At 46.8% G+C, this 25,247-nt stretch overlaps 1 protein-coding gene across 4 annotated transcripts in view; it reads left to right on the top strand.

The window, feature by feature from the left end:
• The window catches only part of DDX4 (DEAD-box helicase 4), a 329,051-nt gene that overhangs the window by 221,660 nt on the left and 82,144 nt on the right, over nucleotides 1–25,247 (top strand). For all 4 annotated transcript variants that reach the window (XM_077462713.1, XM_077462714.1, XM_077462716.1 and 1 more), the window contains 4 exons: nucleotides 5,373–5,402; nucleotides 5,625–5,663; nucleotides 24,352–24,399; nucleotides 24,474–24,503. In XM_077462713.1, coding sequence (XP_077318839.1) covers nucleotides 5,373–5,402; nucleotides 5,625–5,663; nucleotides 24,352–24,399; nucleotides 24,474–24,503 — 147 coding nt within the window. The remainder of the gene's footprint in view (nucleotides 1–5,372; nucleotides 5,403–5,624; nucleotides 5,664–24,351; nucleotides 24,400–24,473; nucleotides 24,504–25,247) is intronic.

Here is a 25,247-nt window from a genome sequence, read left to right as displayed (position 1 = left end):
GTCATTGAAATACTTTTTTTCACACCGTATTTGCGCAGCGGTCTTACAAGCGCACTTTTTTGGGAAAAAATTCACTTTTTTTGAATAAAAAAATGACATCAGTAAAATTAGCCTAATTTTTTTTTATATTGTGAAAGATAATGGTACGCTGAGTAAATTGATACCCAACATGTCACGCTTCAAAATTGCGCACGCTTGTGGAATGGCGTCAAACTTTTAGCCTCAAAAATCTCCATAAGGGACATTTAAAAAATTGTACAGGTTGCATTTTTTGCGTTACAGAGGAGGTCTAGGGCTAGAATTATTGCTCTCGCTCTACCGATGGCGGCGATACCCTCACATGTGTGGTTTGACCACCGTTTTCATATGCGGCTGCTACTCAAGTATGCGCTCGCTTCTGTGCGCAAGCTCGTCGTGACGGGGTGTTTTTAAAAACCTTTTTTTTTTATTATTTATTTTAATTGATTTTATTTATTTTTACACTGTTTTTAAAAAAAAAAATGGATCACTTTTATTCCTATTACAAGGAATGTAAACATCCCTTGTAATAGAAAAAAAGCATGACAGGTCCTCTTAAATATGAGATCTGGGGTCAAAAAGTCCTCAGATCTCATATTTGGACTAAAATGCAACAAAAAAGAAAAAAATGACATTTAAAAAAAATACCTTTAAGAGGTATGGGCAGAAGTGACGTTTTGACGTCGCTTCCGCCCTCCTAAGGTATAGAGCCGAGTGGGGGCCATCTTAGCCTCACTTGTCCTCCATACCCAGCTAGCAAAAGGACCCGATCGCCTCCGCCGCTACCGACGGCTCCGGTAAGCGGGCGGAAGGTGCGGGGCACCTCTCCCGCCGCCGATAGCGGTGATCTCACGGCGAATCCGCCACGGAGACCACCGTTATCGTACAGACGACCGGCACCCGAAGAGATGGATATCTCGGTAGTGGCAGCAGCTGCTGCCATTACCGAGATATCCCTCTTCAAAAATAGGACGTACATCGTCCTACGCTGGTCGTTAAGTGGTTAAACCAGGATATACTTTTTTTTTTTTTCCCCAGAGCTTCGATCTAGGGAAGAGAAGTCACTACATTCTCTTGATGTAGGGAGAACGGTCAAGGTCTATTTAACCACTTCAGCCCCGGACCAATTATCACCCTAAGGACCAGAGGTCTTTTTACAATTTCGCACTGCTTTAACTGGTAATTGCGCGGTCATGCTATGTTGTATCCAAACGAAATTTGCGTCCTTTTCTTCCCACAAATAGAGCTTTCTTTTGATGGTATTTGATTGCCTCTGCGATTTTTACTTTTTGCGATATAAATGGAAAAAGACCGAAAATTTCGAGAAAACTTTTTGTTATAAGAAAAATCTAATAAACTCCATTTTAGTCATACATTTAGGGCAAAATTTATTCAGCCACATGTCTTTAGTAAAAAAAAAATTCAATAAGCGTATATTTATTGGTTTGCGCAAAAGTTATAGCGTCTACAAACTAGAGTATATTTTCTGGAATTTACACAGCTTTTAATTTATGACTGCCTATCTCATTTCTTGAGGTGCTAAAATAGCAGGGCAGTACAAACCCGCCCCCAAATGACCCCATTTTGGAAAGTAGACACCCCAAGGAAATTGCTGAGGGGCATGTTGAGCCTATTGAATATTTTTTTTTGTCCCAAGTGATTGAATAAAGACACAAAAAAAAGTTTACAAAAAGTTGTCACTAAATGATATATTGCTCACACATGCCATAGTTATACGTGGAATTGCACCCCAAAATATATTCTGCTGCTTCTCCTGAGTACGAGGATACCACATATGTGGGACTTTTTAGGAGTCTAGCCGCGTACGGCACCCCAAAAACCAATCACTGCCTTCAGGATTTCTAAGGGTGCAAATTTTTGATTTCACTCCTCACTACCTATCACAGTTTCGAAGGCCATAAAATGCCAAAATGGCACAACCCCCCCCATGACCCCATTTTGGAAAGTAGACACTCCAAGCTATTTACTGAGAGGCATGTTGAGTCCGTGAAACATTTTATATTTTGCCACAAGTTGCAGGAATATTACAATTATTATTATTTTTTTTTTTTTTGCACAAAGTGGTCACTAAATGATATATTGCTCACACATGCTATGGGCATAAGTGAAATTACACCCCAAAATTTATTCTGCTGCTTCTCCCGAGTACGGGGATACATGTGGGCCACTTTTTGGGAGCCTAGCCACGTACGAGACCCCGAAAACCAAGCACTGCCTTCCGGATTTAAATATAAAACGCTACCAAAAGTAACGGTTAGCGATCGCAGGGATCAGGCCTGACTGCAAACGCTGCAGTTATGTGTTTAGTGTTTTGTAAGTGACAGTGATCGATCGATGCTGCACTTGGGTGGGCTGGGCGGAGGGGCAAAATGCAGGTGCCAGCAGGTATCTGGGCTGATCCCGCTAACAATGCGTTTTTTTTGGAACCCTAAACTGCTGGAGACGCTAGTATAGATCTGATCAGATATTGATGTGTTCAGATTCTATACCACTACGGGAGGTGTATGCTTTGGGCATGGGTGTTAGCGGTACTGGCATTAACCTAGCGCTGCCTGGGGCGACACAGACCCTGACCCTAAAACCTAATTGATATCACCCGCCAGGTGATCAAGGGGTTAAACCTTTATTGGGTAATAAATGGTGAGTGCCCTGATGCTATAAAAAGCAAACTAACCAGAGTCACCTGTAAAACTTATACGGTGATCACTGGTGAAAGGGTTAACTAGGGGCAATCAGGGGGTTAAAATCTTTATTGGGTAGTATATGGGGCTACCTAGCGCTATAAAAACCTGGCGGTGAACCTAAATAACAAACTGGCTAACCAGCGTCACCAGTGGTACTTATACGGTGATCGCTGGTGAAAGGGTTAACTAGGGGCAATCAGGGAGTTAAAACCATTATTGGGTAGTATATGGGGGTACCTAGCGCTATAAAAACCTGGAGGTGAACCTAAAAAAATAACTAGCTACCTAGCGGCATTAGTGACACTAATGCAGCGATCAGAAAAACGATCGCTTAGTGACACTGGCAAAAGGGGGTGAAAGGGTTAACTAGGGGCAATCAGGGGGTTAAAACTGTTATTAGGTAGTATATCGGGGTACCTAGCGCTATAAAAACTTGGCGGTGAACCTAAAAAAATAACTAGCTGTTTAGCGGCACCAGTGACACTAATGCAGCGATCAGAACAATCGCTTAGTGACACTGGCAAAAGGGGGTGAAAGGGTTAACTCTAGGGGCTATCAGGGGGTTAAATCTTTATAGGGGGGGGGGGGGGGGCTACCCTAGACCTAACACTAACTGCCCTGACAGTTTTTACTGTCACAACTGGCACTAAATGCAGTGATCGGAAAATAAATGATCACTGCAATCAGTGACACTGTGATGGGGGGGGTTTGTGTGCCTACATGTCAGTGTAGTGTTGGTGCACACTCACTTTCTGTCTTCTCCTCGTGGTCCAGTCAAAAAGACCGCCCCGAGGAGAATGACATCACTTCCTCCCTGCCTGTGTTTACTATAAACAGCGGGGGAAGCGATCGAGAGGGTATGGCCAGAAACAAACGGCCATCCCCTCATCCCAGGTCGCTCCTGCAGCGAAACGGACCGCCGCATCCAGCGGGAGGGGGTCCGATCGGGCCCCCCACCCGCTGGAAGGCGAGAACGTACATGTACGTGCTTGTGCCTGTCGGTGCCATTGCACCGACGTACATTGCCATGCGGCCGTCCTTAAGTGGTTAAAGGAAACCACTCCGATTCACAAAACACATGTTTTGTTTGTACTGCCAGGATGTCCTAAACATGGACAGGCAGCATCAAAATCTTCTATTTCCAAATGGATTCATCCATACTTTTACCACATTCTATCAAATTGATGTAAAAGGTTCGTGAGGATTTTGCCTTTGGGTGTACTGTACTGCAGGCTGCAGTGTAAATCCTCTAGTCTCTTAATGCCCTACCCTTTTTGTTGTGTCTCCCTCCCTTCAGTTGTCATTGCTATGGGACATCCCACATAGTAGACTACTATGGCTCTGTGTCCCCTGATGTATGAAAATAAAACCGGATTTTTAGAAACCGCTTACCTGTAAAATCCTTTTCTTTGAAGTACATCAGGGGACACGGAGGTCCCTCCCATCTTTGGTATACATGTATATTGCTTGGCTACAAACCTGAGGTACTCCCAGTAGTGGGAGGGGCTATATAGGGAGTGCACATCTTGTCTTCGGGTGTGCCAGTGTCTATCGCCTGAATGTGGCCTATAACCCACGTAGTAACTACTATGGCTCTTTGTCCCCTGATATATGAAAAGAAAAGGATTTTACAGGTTAGCCGTTTAAAAAAACAAAACAAAAAAACAGGATATTTACCTTCCTCAAATTTAAGATGCGCGTTATGCGCCTCTAAATACAGTATTTAAAAATTGGCCTTGTGGAGGTGAGCTTTCCCTCCCAGAAGCTCAGGGAAGCAGTGCAGCAGATTGGGAGGTACATGCATTCTAAACTTGAGCTATTCTGAACTTTAATTGTTGATGAAGAACCTAATGACAAACCACGATGTTTGGGGACCATGATACATAAAAATTGACCTCCTATATTTGCCGACAGCCATACAAACTATCTCGGGTTCTGGTGCTTGTAGCTAAATTACATTGAGCACTTGAACACCACCCGCTCTCCTTTTTTCTTTTGTGATCGCTGGCCACGAACCAGTAGAAAGGCCGCCACTGTTTGGACCTCATGGGACATCCCTCTCCCCCACCTCCCTCTTCTATTTGCACTTGTTTTCTTTCAGATGCGCCTCTTGTTAACCAACGAAGTACATTGTGAGCTCCTCTTCCCTGTTTTGGGGTGGTGTCTATTAGCTGGCTGTCAGGTCTTCTCATGGGTCTGCAAGCTTTAACTATAGTATTAAACCATGCATTGTGCGCCTCCCTATGGGAATCCCTGTCAACGTTGTAATTATGCTTTTCTGCTTCCAATCTCTGCTCCCTCTGATGTACATTTTTTTTTTTCTGTAGTTGCCTTGCTTGTTTTAGAACTCTTTATTCCTTTGTACAATAAAGTCCTTCATAAATCTGGCAATACCTGATCCTCTATGCTCTGTCAGTGAACACGTGAATTATAAACTAAAAGTTAGATTTTCATAGTCTTGTAGCAGCCAACACTACATAAGAAGCCCAAGCCTGACATCTTCACTGCACTTTTAACTGTAAAACACTGTAATCTTAATGTTTTTAAGGTGTTATTACACTTGTAAAAAATTTAAAACTTGCTGATATTTGCCTAGCTTTGAAGCAGATGCGCATGAGTAAATTTACAAACTGCAAATCTTTTTTTCAGGTGATGATTCTGGAGAGTTTGGAGGAAGGGGTAAGTCTAGTTCTATTCTCTTAGGCCTGATTCACACCTATGCATTTTACAGATTTGCACTACAGTCCATTTAACATGGTTTCCTATGGAACACGTTCTGTAGTGCAAACCTGCAAAAAGCACTAAAAATGTATAGGTGTGAATCAGGCCTTACACTGCTCAAGTACATGATTTAATTTGTTTCAGTTTTTGAAGCTGAGATAAGTTTCAATTTCATTTTAGGTGATCGAGAGTCAGACAGGGGAAGAGGTTTTGGAAGAGGTGAGTGCATTGCAAAATATGCTTTGTATTTTGAAATGGCGGCATAAGTATATTAAGTAATATGTTGAGTGAGGGAGCTGCATTAATTTGCTAGAATTTTGTCTAGGTATGTAGCCTTTTGAGTTGCTCCCCCTTAAGAGGAAATACAACTGATTTATTTTGGAAAATGGGTTTCTACGTCGATAGCCAGAGGGTGTAAAAAAGAAAAAAAGAAATCCACTGCTGACCCCTACAAAGTGCATACTCTTGTCTGTTCATGAGAATTTATTTTTTCCCACGTTTGTCAGGCTGTTATCACCACAGCCAGCCTCCTTTTTTGCAGTCATAGTGATTTGGGCTGTAGTGGTTGCACAAGCTTTAGCACTTCCAGAAAGTGTATATTTGTCTTTTGTTCACTGACACAGCTCCATTAATCTTGACCATAGGGTTGTTACGCCACCTTCAGGAAAGGACTAGGCTGAACATGTTATACATGTGAAAAAAACATAACTTTACCGTTCCGCCCAGGGGGGCGGTCCCTCCAGTAACAACCCCTCAGCCTGCAGCTCAGTTTTTCTGTGGAAGTTTGCCTTTTGCGCAAGATTTTTGGATCCTGTGATCTATCAACAGCCGAGTGAGTGACAGGCTGGATATCCTTATCCTTGTAGGTTCTCCAGCCTGGCCATTGAGTGTTTGCAGACCATAGCTACGCACTGGGTCAGCCACGACATGCCCCTCAGGCTCCAGGGGTAGCCGCTGAGCGCAACGCTCCGGGGCACACATAGGACCGGACTGCTGATGTCTTTGTCAAAGTGTGCCATGGCCAGCAGCCACTCCATACTGATCAGAGAGTGGGTCTGTGATGGGATGTCCCCGGCTCTCCCTGCCTCCACGGGGTGGAGCAGCTTTGCATTCCCTGGGAGGTCGATTCGGGGGTCCCTCTTCTCTCCCTGTCCATATCCCCCCACCTCCACTGGGGGGGACGCTGCATGATGGGCTGCTGAGCGGTGTGTGTACCTGTAGCCAGCGGTCCCCTGGGGGGCTCTCACCTTGGATGGGGGGCTGTGCTGAGTGGCTGTGTCCCTGGGGGGCTGTGTCCCTGGCATGCTGCGACCGGTTTCGTGAGTTTACGGGCTGAGATAGTGAGTCAGCCGCACTCCATCAGAGCTCTCAGCCTGTACACTCACGAAACTGGTCGCAGCATGCCAGTGACGTCATCATCCTCCGCCTGTGTTCCTCCACCTGCTCTATCCACAGCAGTTTCTTGGATTTGACAGCTTCCAGTGTCTCCGGCAGGATGTGCCGACTGATCTGATGACTCCCACTCCCTGGATTGTTTTATCCATCGCACTTTCTTAACCTTTGAAATGTGAGTTTTTTAACTTTGTGATTAAAACTGTGTTTTTAAATCTACACCCAGAGGCGCCTCTCCTTTTGTGTATCTTTTCTAAGGTAAGAGCACCCTGGGGAGGGTTACTCTATCTAGGATTGCCCCTCCATGTATGGTTCCTATCAGTGGGGGGACAGACCCTCTGGGTGGCCAGGGGGGAGCCTCAGATTCCTGCATTTTAAAAAGGGTCTAGTGCACTCCCAGGTAGAGGTCAACCGATATGGGTTTTTCTCTGGCCGATGCCGATATTTAGAAATCGCGATGGCCGATATGTTAAGCCAAATTTTTATTTTTTCTTCCCCTTCATCTCATAAGATCTAACACACCTTTCACACTGGGGCGTTTTTCAGGCACTTTTGGGCTAAAAATAGTGCCTGTAAAGTGCCTGCAAAACGGCTCCCCTGCAGTCACGAGTGCTTTCACACTGAGGCAATGCGCTGGCATGACGTTAAAAAAATAAATAAAAAATCTTTGGAGCGGTGTATACCGCTCTCCCACCACTCCTGCCCATTGAAATGAATGGGCACTTCTGTCGAATGCGATTTGGCAGCGACACTTCACAGGCGCATTTAACTTCTTTCTCGGTCGCTGGCTGGGTTATAGGTGCTCCGCTAGCAGCCGAATAGCGCCGCTAAAACTAGCAGCGTTTTACTGTGTACTCCTGCCCGCTCCAGTGTAAAAGCAGCCTTAAGTAATGAGTGATACAGAAAATTATTATTAAATACACAAAAACGGGTACTCCACTTTAAAACAAAAAAAAAATGGGCTAACTTTACTGTTTTTTTTTTTTTTTTTAAATCATTACTGTATTTTATACAAAAAAATTGCATTTGAAAGACCGCTGCGCAAATACCGCTTGACGTAAAATATTGAAACAACTGCCATTTTATTCGCTAGGGTCTCTGCTAAAAAATATATATATCATAAAAGAATATGGGATAAGAAACCCCCTGACCCTTCATGACCAAATGTACTTGGGTTTGGGGGAACAAAAGAGAAGAGTTTTCCCAGTACATGAAGTATTGATGGAAACTGTTAAAAAGGAGCGACAGGATCCTGAAAGAAAGCCCCCCCCCCCTTTCTTTTTTTTCTAGATCCATAAAGAGAAGATTCCCATTTTCAGATGACTCGGCATACATTTGGAATAAAAGCCCCAAGTTGTATGCTAAGTTCTCCCAGGTCTCCAGACACACGTATCTGGCGTTTGAAGACATGGGGGCCTTGGCAGATGTCATGGACAAAAGGATTGACTCTGCTTAAAAAAACTTGGGACTCCGCTATTGGCAATTTAAAGCCAGAAATGGCAGTTACAGTAGTGGCTCGCAAATTTAGAGCACTGGTTCTCAGATCCAACAACATATTGAGGCAGGCACAGATAAGGAAACCATTCTGTCTTTCTTCCCTACAATGCTGCGAGGACAGACACCTCGGCAGAGTCTGTCCGCATGTCGGGTAGAACAGCGGCTCTAGCCAATTCAGCCAGGAAGGCCCTCTGGCTAAAGACCTGGCCAGTGGATAGGGAAACCTCTGTACAAACGAAGAAGGGTTTTTGTCCACAAAGGCGCAGGGAAGCCCCAAAAACAGAGGGGGAAAAAGAAAACCTGGCCCCAAAAAGGCAGGGGCAGAGGGGCTATTTTTCGCCCTCCTGACAAGCCCCGTAAAACCCAGTGACTTTCCAAGTACAGTGGGGGGGGGAAGACTGGGGGCCTTCCTCCTACAGTGGGAGGCAATATCCCCCGATCAATTTATTCTAGGGGCGATAACAAGGGGGTACCTCCTGGAATTCATAAGACCTCCCCCACAGAGTTTCCTTGTCGCGCATCTACCCAGGTGCATGGCAAAGGCCGAGGCCCTGCTGGAAGCGCTGAGGGAATTAGAAAACCAGGATGCTATTCTCAGAGTCCCAAAAGTGGAAGAAGGGGGTTGTTTTCTCATGTGTTTGTAGTAAAAAGGAGCCTCAGGAAAATTCAGATTAATTCTGAATTCAAAGCCCCTGAACAGGTCAGTAGCATACAAAAGATTCCGTATGGAATCTTTACAGTAAGGGCTCTACTACCCTGCAACTGTTTCAAGGGTATCTTTGGACCTAAGGGACGCGTATTTACATGTCCCTATAGCGGAGGTCTCGCAGAAGTTTCTAGGTCTTGCTATAGACCTAGGAGGAGAAACAGTGCACCTTCAGTTTCAGGCCCTGCCATTCGGGCTCTCGTCACCCCGCATTTTTACCAAGGTCCTGGCAGAAGCCATGGCCTTTCTTCGGCTCCAGGGGATATCAATAAAAGCCTACCTGGACGACCTGCTCTTATTTTCAGCGTCCCCAATACAGTTGGCTAAGGATCTCGACCTAACAAAAAGGGTCCTTACAGACCTGGGGTGGCTACTGAACTTGGAGAAATCCGGCCTGATCCCTTCACAACAGATCATGTATCTAGTATTCCTGTTGGATTCAACAATGTTGAGAGTTTTTCTACCAATAGAGAAGGTGCAAAAACTGGACAGAGCGGTGGCTTCTCTTCAGAGCAACCAGCTGTTTTCCATAAGGTTTCTGATGGCAGTATTGGGTCTACTTACTTCTACCCTCCCAGCAGTGCAGTGGGCGGGATTACACTTTCGTCCTCTACAGACCTTCGTTCTAGGGGTGTGGGACCACAGTCAAGAGGATCTAGGCACCCTAGTACATGTTTCACACCAAGTAAAGAAATACCTCTGGTGGAGGAAAGTGACAAACCTGTCGCAAGGATGTCTGTGGCTCATCCCATTTTCTCGGGTGGTTACCACAGATGCAAGTGGCAAGAGCTGGGGGCCACATCTGGGTTCCCTTCTAGCTCAGGGCACATGGGAAGATGACGAGCTATCTCAGTTGTCCAATTGGAAAGAACTAAGGGCAGTTGGACTAGCCCTCAAATCTTTCAAAAAAGAACTCCTCCTGGGCCACCACATTCAGGTGCGGTCGAACAACTCGTCAGCAGTGGTCTACTTATACTAGCAGCGTGGCACGAGAAGCGGAGCCCTGTTTACTCTAGCTACAGACATCCTGAGCTGAGCCGAGACAACACTCTTTCACACAGCAGTTTTCCTGAGAGGAGAAAAGAACGTGATAGACTTTCTCAGCCGAAAGAAGCTGAGGGAGGGCGATTGCGTCCTCAACCAAACACAGTACCGTTAAGTTAATGCGCTGTTGTATTACATTCCTTAGTTTTTGGTGCTGTTGTGGTTGGTTACTCCTGTTGCCGTTTGGTGGATTTCTCCATGCACTGTTTTTTGTTTTTGTGGGTAAAGTTTCACTTGTTCCCACTTACTATGGTGGATGTAATTTCTTTGCTGTTTTCCCACCCCCCGTTTGGCACTGCTTGGGGAAGGCCCAATGACTAAGAGAGGAACTGTCGGTCGGTGAATATAATAGTAAATAGGATTTTATTTTTTCGCCGTAAAATCCTTTTCTCTGTAATTCACCGACCGACACAGCACCCGCCCCTTCTTTTCTCTGTCATTCATGCAGTCATACTGCTTGTTGACTTACTGATGACTGCATGAATGACAGAGAAAAGGATTTTACGGCGAGTACAAAAAATCCTATTTTTTCAACAAGCTGGTGAATGGGATTTGTGTGGGGCCCTATGTCATGATGTCTCTTCCTCACTTTTAAAAGTCTTTGGATGCTTGAATGTATTTCCCGTGAAAACCCCTGACCAAGGAGAATACAGCTCATCTCTGAAACGTCATTGGGTTTGGGATATTGCACTGTATCTACTCACTATCGTTTGTATATCAAGCATCCTTGATTATTTGTTTTGTTTTCATGTCTTTTTTTCTATGTATAATAAAGTTAATATTTTTCTATCAATTTTTGATCTGGTATTACCTATAAAGTCTCATCCATAGGAGGTTTCTCTATTTTCATGTGGGAGCAATGGTCGCCGTGGGAACCGCGGCTATTTTCTTGTAGCCACAGGGAGCGGTCTGTTACACTCTAGCGTTGGGCGGCTGTTTAAGCCTGGAACAGCGTGAAAATGGACACCTCATTGTGGAGAGCGGACGGCGGCAGAAGAGCACAGCACCTGGGTCAGGGTGGTGTGTCCTGAGGGGCGTTTTTTCTCTTGCCTTAGGTCCCGACATGCGGGAGTGGGTCAGGCATGGCGTTATAGGCTGTCACTTCTTCCCCAGACACCGCTGTGATTGCACCCGAGTCTCCTGCACCTGCGTTGCCCATGGACACTGTCGGCGGTCCTGGAAACATTTGTTTCTCTTAGATTCACCGACCAACACTGCTCCTCTCTGTAACTAAATGGTTTGTTAGCCTGCCATTAGGAGAACTAGACAAAAAATTGTAACACAATACACAGAACTTTAGTCCCGCCCCGGGGGCGGACCCTGTGCTAACAACCCTGCCTGCTCCCAGGCAGAACTCTGTTTTATTTTGCCTAGTGAAGGAGAATGACCTAGAAACCCTGCGGGCCCTTTGGTCCATTTTTGCTGCAGGTTTGATGTTTTTTGTGCAAGATGAAAGATCCTGGGATATTCTATCAACTGTCGTCTGGGTGACAGGCTGGTTAAGTTATCCTTGTAGTCTCCCCATTCCAGCCATCGAGCGTGTGCAGGCCGCAGCTAAGGCTCTGCAGGCCACGACATACCTCAGCTCCAGAGGTGGTTGGTGAGCTTCGATGCTCCGGGGTATACATATGACCAGGCTACTTATGTCTGGATCACAATATAATGTCTCCCAGCTCTTCAGGACTGGTAAGTACAGCTCCCCCTGCTTGAGCAGCTGGGCTTTCCCTGGGAGGTCGATTCGGGGGCCACCTCACCTCCTTTTCTTCTCTCCCACGTCCCTTTCTTCCCTCCGGGGGGGAGGCTGCATGTGCTGCGGGGGGGTGTGTGTGGGGTGGGGGTTCGCTGGGGCTCTGTGCAGCTAGCGTTGGTCCTGGTCCCGGTCTGGGTGGTCCCAAAAAGGTGTCTGGAGGTGTTCTTGCTGAATGCAGGCAGCACTGTTCTGTGTTTTTTTTATTTTTTATTTTTTTTCCCCCGTCACCGCATGGCGCTGTCCGGTGGCTATTTTGACTGTGGGAAAAGCAGGTTCACCTTGTGAGCCTCAGCAGCCATTTTCTATAGTATTTTCCTATTAGTTGCATTGGTGGCCATTTTTTTGAAGCCCCAGCGCTCTTTTCACCGCAGTTCTCTTGTGACAGCTTTACATGTGCTCTCACATGCTGTTTCGTGTGTCCACTGTGTATACAGGACGCTGGATGGCTCTTCCCTGAACACCGGTGCTAGTTCTGCAGATCGTTTCACCGCTATTCTATACAGCTTCTGCCGACACAGTTTCTTCACTCTGCAACTGGGTAACCTCCTAGGGGACTACAGGCACGGCTAGTGACATTCACAGAACTTCCCAGAGTGGCGAGTCTGGCACTAGATACCCCCCCCCCCCCCACGCGGCGTCAGCAGGAGGGTGGGACCTTCACTGTCCTAAGTCCCCTTGCAGGCGGGAGACAGGGTAGGGTCAGCATGGCTTTAGAAAAGTGTTTCTTCCCCCCGAAATCCAGGCTATTGCAACCGGGTCACCTGCGGATAGCGCTGTGCCCATGGACACCCTGACGGCGGTCCTTAACTAAAATAGAGGCGGTTCGTGAAAGGAAAGGTGCGAGTAAAAGGCCCCTACCCCCCCCGCCCTTCATCTGGGGAGAGCTCTAATGCAGACTCGGGCCCTGCTGCGGCTGGTAACCCCTGCTCTGACCTATTAGACAAGGCTGACCAGGACCATTCGGACAGTGAGGATGATTCCCCGTCCGGGTCCGAGCGCGACAAATCATTTGTTGGAGCCCTTATCACAGCTGTGCGTGATACCCTGAAGATACAGGAGCCAGCGGATCCCTCTGCTGATGTGTCGGTCCCTTTTGGGTCCCGCAAGCCAGCACATTCACCTAAGATGTTTTCTCATATTTGGCTTATTTTGACAAGTTCATCTACAGGGAATGGGGTCGGCCGCAGAGGACCTTTTCGGTCCCCAAAGCATGGTGGTGCGTTACCCCTTTGAGGAAAGCCTTCTCAAATGGTCGGCTCCTCCGGTCATGGACCCCCCAGTATCCAGGTTAAATAAAGTAACCACGATCCCGGTAGAGGTGACTCCTGCATTCAAGGATCCCATGGACAGGAAGGCCGAGGCAGGGCTCGTTCCTTGTTTATGGTGGTGGGGTCACCGTGCGACCAGTGGGCAAACCGTTTGCACCGCGAATTGGGAGAGCAAAACACCTCCCCTGTCTGCGTGGAACTAGCAGACCAACTAGTGCAAGGCCTTAAGTACATTTGTGACGTGGCCCTGGATACTCTACCTCTATTCTTCTATTATCCAGGGCTTCAGTGTCAGCTGTGGTGCTGAGGCGCCTGATTTGGTTAAAATGCTGGTCTGCTGACCAGGCATCCAAAAAAGCCCTGACGGATCTTCCCTTCCTTGGCAACCGGCTCTTTGGAGCTTCGTTGGATGACATTATTAAAAATGCCACGGGTGGTAAGAGTACACTACTCCCACAGGCCACGAAGGCTAAGGAGCCACGCATGCAGGCAAGGGCCCTCTTTTTCCGCTCACAATTGGCTTTTTTGTCCACCTGGTTGTTGTGCTTTTTAAGGACAATTTCCCGCACAATATTTACTAAGTAATTTTTAACAAAGATATTTTTAAGATACAGAATCAGTCTATATGACACAGTCTATATATGTGAAACTTATTCACGGAGACGAGTGATCATACAAAATAGCTACATTTATTGGTTGACAGAAAACAAATATTTACATGAAATATTAAAATACAGATTGCATTACTTGATCATTTTAAAAATTACTGGGAACACCCTCAAACTAGGCGTAGTAGTACCTTGGACACAATTATCACCATTATCACTTCTCGTAGAATAAATAACCTTTTGATAATTGACAATTAAACAGAATGTCTGTATTTCAAACGTCCAACCGTTACTATACTGCAGGTAAGTAAGTGGTTAACAATGTGAAATAAATTAGACATTTGTTTGTCAATAAAATTGGCATCTATGCAAAAATAAATTTATAATGAAAAATAAATTTAGAGAAAAATCTAAAAGGCGGTTATTGATTCGGGAGAAATATTTTCAATAATAGAACATTCAAAAAATCAATATTTAAGAGAACATAGAATAGATGATAAACATATGTTTACCCATTTCCAATGTGGCTATTAGTGTAGAATGTTGGTTACTAGGAATTTTAAGATGGCTGCCATGGCTTTCAACATGGATTCTCTTACAGAGGAATTACTTTGTGTGACCTCCGAGTTCCAAGGAGCAGGGATCTTCATGAATGTAAAAATATGTATTCATGCATGTCTTCCAGTGTCCCTTCTCAGGGCGGGGGGTCCCTAAGCTTCCCCCTGACACTCTCCCCCCAGCTCTCCTCTGAGCTTTCTTTTCCTTTCCTCCCCATCTTTTTAGTTTCTTAAATATCCTCTTAAACAAAAGGTCATAAAATTATACTAAGTTCTGCCCAGAGGGTATGTGTTCCCTCCTCATTGGCCGGCAACATGTAATGGTTAGCTTTCCCGGGAGTCTCGTGATTCTAAGGTAATAGCACCTTCAACCACCAGGTGTCTCACATGTGTTTGTTTTTTTATTTCTTTAACCACTTGCTTACTGGGCACTTAAACCCCCCTCAGTCCCAGACCAATTTTCAGCTTTCAGCGCTGATGCACTTTGACAATTGCGCGGGCATACAACACTGTACCCAAATGAAATTTTTATAATTTTTTTCCCACAAATAGAGCTTTCTTTTGGTGGTATTTAGTTACAGCTCGGAGTTTTATTTTTTGCTAAACAAACAAAAAAAGATGCAAAAAAAAAATCATGTTTAATAGTTTGTTATAAAATTTTGCAAACGGGTCATTTTTCTCCTTCATTGAAGTGCGCTGATTAGGCGGCACTGATGGGCTGCACTGGTGGGCCCTGATGGGCTGCACTGGTGGGCCCTGATGGGCTGCACTGGTGGGCCCTGATGGGCTGCACTGGTGGGCACTGATGGGCAAAGATAGGGTGGCCCCGGATGGGCAAAGATAGGGTGGCCCCGGATGGGCAAAGATAGGGTGGCCCCGGATGGGCAAAGATAGGGTGGCCCCGGATGGGCAAAGATAGGGTGGCCCCGGATGGGCAAAGATAGGGTGGCCCCGGATGGGCAAAGATAGGGTGGCCCCGGATGGGCAAAGATAGGGTGGCCCCGGATGGGCAAAGATAGGGTGGCCCCGGATGGGCAAAGATAGGGTGGCCCGGATGGGCAAAGATAGGGTGGCCCGGATGGGCAAAGATAGGGTGGCCCGGATGGGCAAAGATAGGGTGGCCCGGATGGGCAAAGATAGGGTGGCCCGGATGGGCAAAGATAGGGTGGCCCGGATGGGCAAAGATAGGGTGGCCCGGATGGGCAAAGATAGGGTGGCCCGGATGGGCAAAGATAGGGTGGCCCGGATGGGCAAAGATAGGGTGGCCCGGATGGGCAAAGATAGGGTGGCCCGGATGGGCAAAGATAGGGTGGCACGGATGGGCAAAGATAGGGTGGCACGGATGGGCAAAGATAGGGTGGCACGGATGGGCAAAGATAGGGTGGCACGGATGGGCACTGATAGGGTGGCACGGATGGGCACTGATAGTTGGCACGGATGGGCACTGATAGTTGGCACTGATTGGCACTGATAGATGGGACTGATTGGCACTGATAGATGGGACTGATAGGTGACACTGATGGGCGGCACTGCTGGGCACTGGTAGATGACACTGATGGGCACGGATGTGGCACTGGGGTGCAGCACCTTTGAGGCAGATTGTGGGCACTGCTGGGTGGCACTGTGGGCACTGCTGGGTGGCACTGTGGGCACTGCTGGGTGGCACTGTGGGCACTGCTGGGTGGCACTGTGGGCACTGCTGGGTGGCACTGTGGGCACTGCTGGGTGGCACTGTGGGCACTGCTGGGTGGCACTGTGGGCACTGCTGGGTGGCACTGTGGGCACTGTTGGGTGGCACTGTGGGCACTGCTGGGTGGCACTGACGGGGGGCACTTTGAATACATTTGGCACTGCATGGGGCAGGTGGGCACTGGCAGGGGGCAGGTGGGCACTAGCAGGGCTGGCCGTGATCGGGACTGATGTCCCGATCACGGCCGCCGGTGATCGGCTTTTTTTTTCTCTCCTCGCGCTGTCAGAGCGAGGAGGAATAATAGCCGATTACCGGCTCCGTTATATCACATGATCAGCTGTCATTGGCTGACAGCTGATCACGTGATAAGGGGTCGAAATCGACCCCTTGCACGGATCGGTGATCAGGCGAGTCTCATGGACTCGCTGATCACAGAGCGCACCGCGCACGCCCCTCAGGGGGCGCGCAGGCCGCTCGTGCACAGGACTACGTCAATAGACGTAGTCCCGGAAAAGGAGATCCGCGCTGTAGCCGTCATTTGGCTATAGTGCGGATCTCAAGTGGTTAAGTTAATTTTCTATTTCTGTAATATGCGTTCGTTGTTTATATATGTTCTAACGAATAGATCTCGAGTGTTCAAGAATTATGGCATAATATAAAATACGCTTTAACATAACTTTCAATAATCACTTGCATAAAATGGTGATATATATGTATATCAATGTATATCTGTTAATCTTTAGTCCATTTAGAAAGGACCCAGGTTAGATATATATCAAACAATATCACATACAATTATCTATATGGATACATGTATGATTTGGGTATCCAATCAATATTTGTTTATCTAAACATAGGTTAAATTCTTATACAGTTATAATCATGATTATGTCTTTTATAATACTAATTTGTTGCTAAAACACTTCTACTTATAATCACACTTCATATATAATTTCTTTATGACAAAGTTCTTTAGATCATTTGATACGAAACCACAATATCTCCTTGTTGACCCATGTATAATTTGAATGGCTTAGAAAAATATGGATGATACTGGTATATGAATCTTACAGCATGTTTTGAGATGAACTCTGAGCTTCCAATAAATGATTAAATGGGTTAGTTGTGTCCTTCAATAGATTTTTTTTTTTGGATAAGGTGTCGCTATTTGCATGGTTGTATATTGTCCAAATAGTCTTTTTACTTACACACAATGGGGTTTCTAGTTGAGGGTTATTTCCATGTGATAAATACTTATGCAAGTTGGTCTTCTCACTCTAACCAACAAAATAAGTAAACAGCTTTTTGTTTGGTGACAGAAAATACCATTGTTTCAGCGAGTTTCTGTCCCAATGCATGCTTGTAAAAGTTTTCAGTAGTTGATGTAGTAAACATGAGATCATGTATTTTGTGTTCTCCAAGAGGTTAATAGTTCAATGATGGCAAAATTGTGGTTCATCTGTTCTTGAGGCCTAAACAAATCTCACCTCTCTGACAGTAAATATTAAATGTATTATTATTATTATTTTTTTCTTCATGAATTCACAACATGGTGCTTCGACAAAATGTTCCCAGCCCAACAGGACATCCACGGACGGTCAAAAGCGTCCTTGGAACCGCAAACCTGCGAACAAAAGTGCTACTGCATGAAGGATTGCCCCCACCCGCGTATTGGGTGGGGGGTCGCCTTTGGGAGTTTGCAGCCCGGTGGACCTCCCGGTTATCCGACCAATGGGTCTGCGACCTGATTTCCACAGGCTACAAGATAGTTTCTCTCTTGGCTGGCAAACAGATTCTTCCCCTCCAGCATACCCGCGTCCCTGGTTTGCGGGAGGCCCTGTTAAAGGCAGTAAGGGACTTGCTGAATCAGGGGATGATTGTACCAGTTCCGGAACACTTCCAGGGGTTCTACTCAAATCTGTTTGTGGTTCCTAAGAAGGAAGGGGTACGTCCAATCTTGGACTTAAAAGCCCTCAATAACTTTGTAAAAGTGCAGAGGTTCAGAATGGAATCAATTTGCTCAGTAGTCGCTGCACTCCATCAAGGGGGACTTCCTGGCATCTTTGGGCATCCAGGATGCGTACCTGCACATACCCATATGTCTTCAGCATCAACAATTTCTGCGTTTGGCAATCGGGGAAGCCCATTACCATTTTGTGGCTCTTCCCTTTGGCCTGGCATCAGTCCCCCGAGTCTTTAACAAGGTACTGGCTCCAGTATTGGCGTTGCTGCGACAACGTGGGATTGCAGTTGTGGGTTACCTAGACGATCTTCTCCTGAGAGCATCTTCCCGGCTCAGAATTAGAGGAGGATGTGGCGATCACCATGCAGACTCTGCGAGAATTTGTGTGGCTGTTGAACTTAAAGAAGTCGGTGGTTGTGCCAATCCAGCGTCTGGAGTACCTGGGTTTAATATTGGACTCCAGGGAAGCGAGGCTCTTTCTCCCCTCAGACAAATTGCAGACTCTCAAATCTGCGGTCAAACTACTGATGAACCGCAAGTGGTCGTCGCTCTGCTTTTGCATGCGAGTACTGGGGCTCATGGTAGCCTCCTTCCAGACGGTACCTTATGCCCAGTTCCACACCAGAGTCCTGCAGAAGGAGATTTTGACGAAATGGGACAAATCTCCGTTGTCCCTGGATCGACAGGTCCAGGTGAGCCAGCCAGTCAGGGACTCTTTGACCTGGTGGTTAAGTTCCCCGGTGATTCAGTCCGGAAAATCGTTCCTTCCTCTGAAATGGACGGTGATCACTACGGATGCCAGTCTCTCAGACTGGGGTGGAGTGATGGGGATTTAGTCGGCTCAGGGCCTCTGGTCGACGGACGAATACAGATTTGCTGATCAATCTGCTCGAATTGAGAGCGATCAGGCTGTGCCTCCACACGTGGTCGACGTGTCTTCAAGGATGTCTGACCAGGATACAGTCAGACAACGCCACGGCTGTGGCGTACATAAATCGCCAAGGGGGAACAAGAAGCTCAGCCGCTGCTCGGGAGGTCGCTTACATACTTTGGTGGGCAGAGCGACACTTTCCAGCTCTGTCAGCCCCGGGTTACATCCCGGGGGTGGAAAATTGGCAGGCTGACTATCTGAGCCGTCAGATGCTGGACCCAGGAGCATGGGTGTTGCATCCGGAGATATTCAGGCTGCTGTGCCTGAAATGGGGCACACCAGATGTGTATCTATTGGTCTCCCGTCTCAATTGGAAGGTGCCGAGATTTGTGTCAAGGACAAGGGATCTGTGGGCAGATGCGCTGGTGGCTCCGTGTGATCAGTACCAGCTGATCTATGCTTTTCCTCCACTTAAACTGTTACCACGTCTGCTTCGCAGAGTGGAAGCCAGGGGGATCCCAGTAATCCTGGTTGCCCCAGATTGGCCTCAGCAGCCCTGGTACACAGACCTGGTGCGTCTGGTGGTAGATGCTCCCTGGCGACTGCCCCTGCGAGAGGACTTCCTATATCAAGGTCCAATCTTTCACCCTGCTTTACCATCGCTGGCTTTAACGGCATGGCTATTGAAATTGATAATAATATAAAATATTTCAAAGTCTTAAGTATATATGTTGAGATCGATCAATCTTGTGAGACGAATTTCCTTAATTAGTTCTGAGTCAGCGTAATTCAAAAATGTGTATTTATTTGTACACATTTAAATACAAAAGGATGCTTACAAAAATAGTACAATAATAATCATTTGTATCTTTAAAAATTGTCTTATGAAAATGTAAAGTTATTGCATGTGTGGCCTAAAATGGCGGAATAACCCTTTGTCTGCTGTGTATAAGAGATGTATTTGCTTGCCTGCTTGGTCTTTCAAGAGCACATTTGCCTCGTTGTGTGAGTAGGATACAACAGGAAGCCCCCCTCCCAGCACTTCCCATTATATTAACCAGGCTCTAATCTCCCGCCCGAAAGATAACTCCTCCTTTACAAAGGTGTGGGCTGAGTGATTGATTACTATAGCAAAGTAACATCTGTTACCACTTTAAAGTGGGATTCCGCTCTTTTTTTTTTTTTTTTCTTACCTGTCTCACAGGTGGGCGAGTGCTACCTTCGATTGGCATCCACGTCCGGCGTTTATTTGACCCCCGGCGCGACAAATCTTTTCCTCAGGATGACTTATAAAAACCTGCTCTGGCGTTTTCCATTTTAACTGTGGGCGTCTGAAGCCCACAGGCATTTACTTCCTGGTATATGATGTCTGGCTCCCAGCATGCTCCGCTCCATCTTGCACATGCTCCGCTCCATCTTGCACATGCTCAGTGAGAGCAGTGTAATGGCAGATACAGCTGCCTGCCCACTTTAAAAATGGCAAATTCGTACACGTCCTCGTCACGTGACCGGCGTCCTAACGAAATCTCGCGAGATTTCGCAATTTCTTTGTCCCCCATGGATTCTTGGGAAATAGCTTACAAATTTCCCAGGGACCATTGCGAGGACGATAGCCACGCCTACTCCCACGGGAGGACAACCCGGAAGTCAGCTGAAACATCAGAAATAAAAGGTAAGTAAATTTTTTTTTTTTTTTTCAGGGTTCGTTTAGGTAAGTATGCTATCTGTTGATTTTAATAACATGTACTTTCATTTTTAGGTACCAAACCACTTTAAGGTTTGAATGACCTATAACCTTAAACAACATCTCAGTTACATAGAGATAGATTTTTAAAAGCATATATATATATATATATATATATATATATATATATATATATATATATATAATGAGGTGGGGAAGTAAAAACTAAACAATGTATCACTTACATAGCCCTTAAAAGTATATATAAGATATACAATATTCATCAAAATCCTGACAGATTTTAAATATTCACTTCTTCAATTATCGCAAGTCATAACATAGAATTTATTGTCTCAAAGTTCTTTCACACAATATGGAAAACTTATATTCTGAATAAAGTATAATAAAGCCAATTAAAATTTAGATATTAAGAATATAACAGCTATTGAGAGCACCATTAAGGGGCAAATTTCAGCCCTGGCTGTCTTTTTTCAGCGACCCCTGGCGTCTCACTTATTAGTGAGTACCTTTTGTTTAGGGTGTTCGACATGTACTCCCTCTGGTGCGTCCACAGTTACCCCCATGGGATTTGAACTTGGTGTTGGCGCTTCAGAAGCCGCCATTTGATGATATCAGGGAGATTCCCCTGTTGACCCTTTCACCGAAGGTGGTCTTGCTAGTGGCCATCACATCGGCCAGGAGGGTTTCGGAATTGGCGGCCTTGTCAGGCAAGTCGCCTTATCTGGTCATTCACAGGGATAAGGTGTTGCGTCCGCAACCATCCTTTCTACCGAAGGTCGTTTCGGCTTTTCATGTCAATGAGGACATTATTTTACCATTGTTGTGTCTTAAGCCGAAGCACCCCAAAGAGGTGGCCCTTCACGCTCTCGATGTGGTTAGGGCTCTGAAGGTGTACTTGTCTGCCACGGCTCCCTCTCGGAAGTCAGACTCACTGTTTGTTTTGGTGGCTGGTCCAAAGAAGGGTATGGCGGTCTCGTCGGCCACAATTTCTAGGTGGATCAGACAGATTGTAGTCCAAGCTTACGCCTTGCATCTGTCGCTCAGGTGTGTAAGGTGGCAACCTGGTCTGTCCATACATTTAGCAAGTTCTACGAGGTAGACGTCGGTGCATCGGCTGATGCCTGTTTTGGTTGCGAAGTTTTGCAGGCAGCCGTGTAGTTGCAATGTGTTTTTTTGGGGGTCTTTTTCTTGTTTTTTTTTTTGTTTGTTTTTTTTATAAAACGCAGTACTGTTTAATGCACTGTTGCATTACTTCTGCAAAAAAGGTTGAGGTGTTGGGGATTTCTCCTGTTGAGAATACCCGGTTATGGCAGTGTGTTTTTCCGTACACTGCTGTTTTTTTTGTGGGAACTAGTGAAACTAAACCCACTTACCATGGTGGATGAAGTTTTAATGCTGTTTTTTCCCACCCCTCGTTTGGCACTGCTTGGGGACGTCCCATTTAGTTACAGAGAGGAGCTGTGTCTGTCGGTGCATATAAGAGAAAATAGGATTTTTGTACTCACCGTAAAATCCTTTTCTCTGTAGTTCACCGACCAACACAGCACCCACCCCTCCTTTTCTCTACGTTATATTGCTTGTTGACATACTGCGTTCTGCCTGGGAGCAGGGAGGGTTGTTAGCACAGGGTCCGCATCCCGGGGCTGGGCTAAAGTTATGTGTATTGTTACAATTTTTGACTAGTTCTCTTAATGGCAGGCTAACAAACCCATTTAATTACAGAGAGGAGCTGTGCCGGTCGGTGAATTACAGAGAAAAGGATTTTGCGGGGAGTACAAAAATCCTATTTTCCAGGGTGGAAGCGCAAGGTGGGTAAAAAAACTCCCCCTCTAGCGCCCCCCCCCCCCCCCATCACAGCGGTGCGGGATACCCTAAAGATAGAGGATACAGCTGGGGGCATCTGCAGAGGTTAGTCCTTTTTGGGTCCAACACGACGGTCCGCACCGCTAAGGCATTTCCCTAGGTAACTTATTTTAATAAGTTTCTTTACAAGGAGTGGGAAAGCCCGCAGCGGGTCATTTCAGTCCCGAGACGAATGGTGGTACGTTACTCCTTTTGAGGAGAGTTTCCTGAAAAAAGCGACATCTCTGGTTGTTGACACCCCCCAGAATCTGGGTTAAGTAACAATTCCGGTGGAAGGGTACCCCTCTTTAAAGGACCCTGCCAACAGAAGGGCCGAGTCAGTTGGCCGGTCCATGTTTACGGTGTTGGGGTCAGCGGTTCGGCCGGTGTTAGCCACGGCTCTGGTGTCACAAGCACTTACTGAATGGGCTAAGTTGTTGCACTGTGATTTGGGGAAGGAACAGGTTTCCCCAGTCTGTATGGAACTGGCAGTTGGTGCATGGCCTTAAGTATGTCTGTGATGGGGCCCTGGATATGGCACCTTTGCTTTCTAGAGCCTCAATATCAGCAGTAGTGCTGCGTCGCCTGATTTGGCTAAAGTGTTGGTCTGCGGACCAGGCATCTAAGAAAACGCTGGCAGATTTGTCTTTCTGAGGGGAAAGAGTACTTTTCTCCCAATGTCCAGAAAGGGTAAGGAGCCCGCTGTAGGCAGGGACCTTCTTTTTCGTTTGAAAACATTAGGGAGATCTCTTTATTGACTTTCTCTCAGAAAGTAGTCTTTCTAGTGGCTATTACATCTGCAAGGCAGGTTTCTGAGTTAGCAGGCTTGTCATGCAAGTCTCCCTACTTGATCCTCCAGAAGAATAAGGTGGTGCTGCGTCCACAGCCCTCTTTCCTTCCGAAGGTAGTTTCGGCCTTTCATCTAAATCAGGGCACTGTGCTTCCGTCCTTATGTCCTCGGCCATTGCATCCCAAGGAGGTCGCTTTACGTTCTTTGGATGAGGTCCGGGCTCTGCAGGTGTATCTGTCTGCTGCCATTCCTTTCCGAAGGTCAGACTGTTTGTTTCGGTGGCTGGTCCGAAGAAGCGCCTGGCGGTCTCGTCGGCCACCATTTCTCAGGGGATCAGACAGATTGTGGTTCAGGCTTATGCCATTAGGGGGCAGGCGCCTACCTTTCCCGTCACAGTGCATTCTACCAGGACAATTTGTGCTTCCTGGGCTTTTCCGGCATCAAGTGTCTGTTTCACAGGTGTGTAAGGCAGCTACCTGACCACCCGTACACATTCACCAAATTTTACAAGGTCGATGTGGGCGCATCTTCGGATGCATGCTTTGGCCGCAAGGTTTTGCAGTTGGTAGTGCTGCGATACCATAGGGAAAACGCTGATCCAGCGGTGATTTGCGGGTGGATTTACCCCCTTTTCGGCCTCTAGCATGGGAGTTAAGACCGCCCTCATTAGCGGTTGAGTAGCACCACTAAAACGACGGTAATGCTGCGACAAAAATGGCGCCGCTTTACTGCCGACGCCCCTCGCAGCTCAGTGTGAAAAAGCATCAGTGTGCAGCAGCTCCCATCTCTATCCAGCGCTGTGCACGAATGCCTCGACAGTCTGGGACTCCCCCTCCTGATTAACTGAAACAAAACTGCGCCATTGACTTCAGTTGCTGTCAATTAAAGTCGGCCAATCAGGAGAGGGGCTGGGCCGAACCACGGCCCCGTGTCTGAATGCACACACAGCTGCTGCTTGGTGACCCCATTGATTGATTGATGTGGGGACATTGAACAGGAGTGAGGGGCACAGAGCATGTAAGCATGGCATGGTTGTTTTTAAAGAAAAAAAGACTTGTCACATTAACATTTTATACATATTAAAAATTGAGTGGTACATCTTTACTGTGGGTTTTATTTCTGTCCTGGATTTAGGATGTAAACTGATGGTAGGAACTTCCTTCTGAGCCTTTCATACTGCTGATTTGAGCATTTGAAAAGGTTAAACCCTCTTTTATTTCACAGGTGGATTTAGAGGGAAAAATGAAGATGTAGGGGTGGAATTTGGTAAAGGTAATAAAACTTTTATATTTGAATATTTGAAACTATCTTTTTTTGTTTGGAAATAACCTTTTTATTTTCTTAAGGTCAAGAGGGATTGGACCGCTCTGAACAAGGTAAGCGATTGGTTGGCCTTTTCTTACAAGTTTAGCTCGCCTATACCACAAACTGCCTAATGCAACTAATGCCGCGTACACACGTAGCCGTCTATCCGACGGACTTCCCGCCATACTGTGTCCGTCCGACTTTCCGAACGGGCTACTTGCCCACACACGGCACTTTTTCAGCGGACTAATACGGCGTACTAAGTCCGCCGTACTATCCGCCCTACTTTTGAAATGAACGGACTCGCCCACACACACGGAGGAAAGTCCGCTCATTTTGAGTGCGTCTCCAGGTAGGCGGGGCCTGCGAAGGATGCGTCGCTGGCCCCGCCGCCTGGTATGGACTTAAAGGGGAACCCCAATGCCGAAAAAAAATCGGCGTGGGGGTCCCCCAAGGTCCACATCAGACCCTTGTCCCAGCACGCTACCCGGCCGGCCAGGAAAGGGGGGGACGAGCGAGCGTCCCTCCTGAGCCGTACCAGGCCGCGTGCCCTCAACATGGGTGTGCCTTGGGGAAGGGGGGCCACGCGGCCCCCCCACCCCAAAGCACCTTGTCCCCATGTTGATGAGGACAAGGGCCTCTTCCCGACAACCCTAGCCGTTGGTTGTCGGGGTCTGCGGGCGGGGGGCTTATCGGAATCCGGGAGCCCCCTTTAATAAGGGGGCCCCCGGATACCAGCCCCCCACCCTATGTGAATGAGTATGGGGTACAATGTACCCCTACCCATTCACCTGTAAAATAAAGTGCAAAAAAAA

The sequence above is a fragment of the Lithobates pipiens genome, unplaced genomic scaffold (genome assembly GCF_037356315.1).
Source record: "Lithobates pipiens isolate NorthernLeopardFrog02 unplaced genomic scaffold, aLitPip1_a1.2 Scaffold_3, whole genome shotgun sequence".
NCBI lineage: Eukaryota > Metazoa > Chordata > Amphibia > Anura > Ranidae > Lithobates > Lithobates pipiens.
This window is presented reverse-complemented; position numbering and strand designations above follow the sequence as displayed.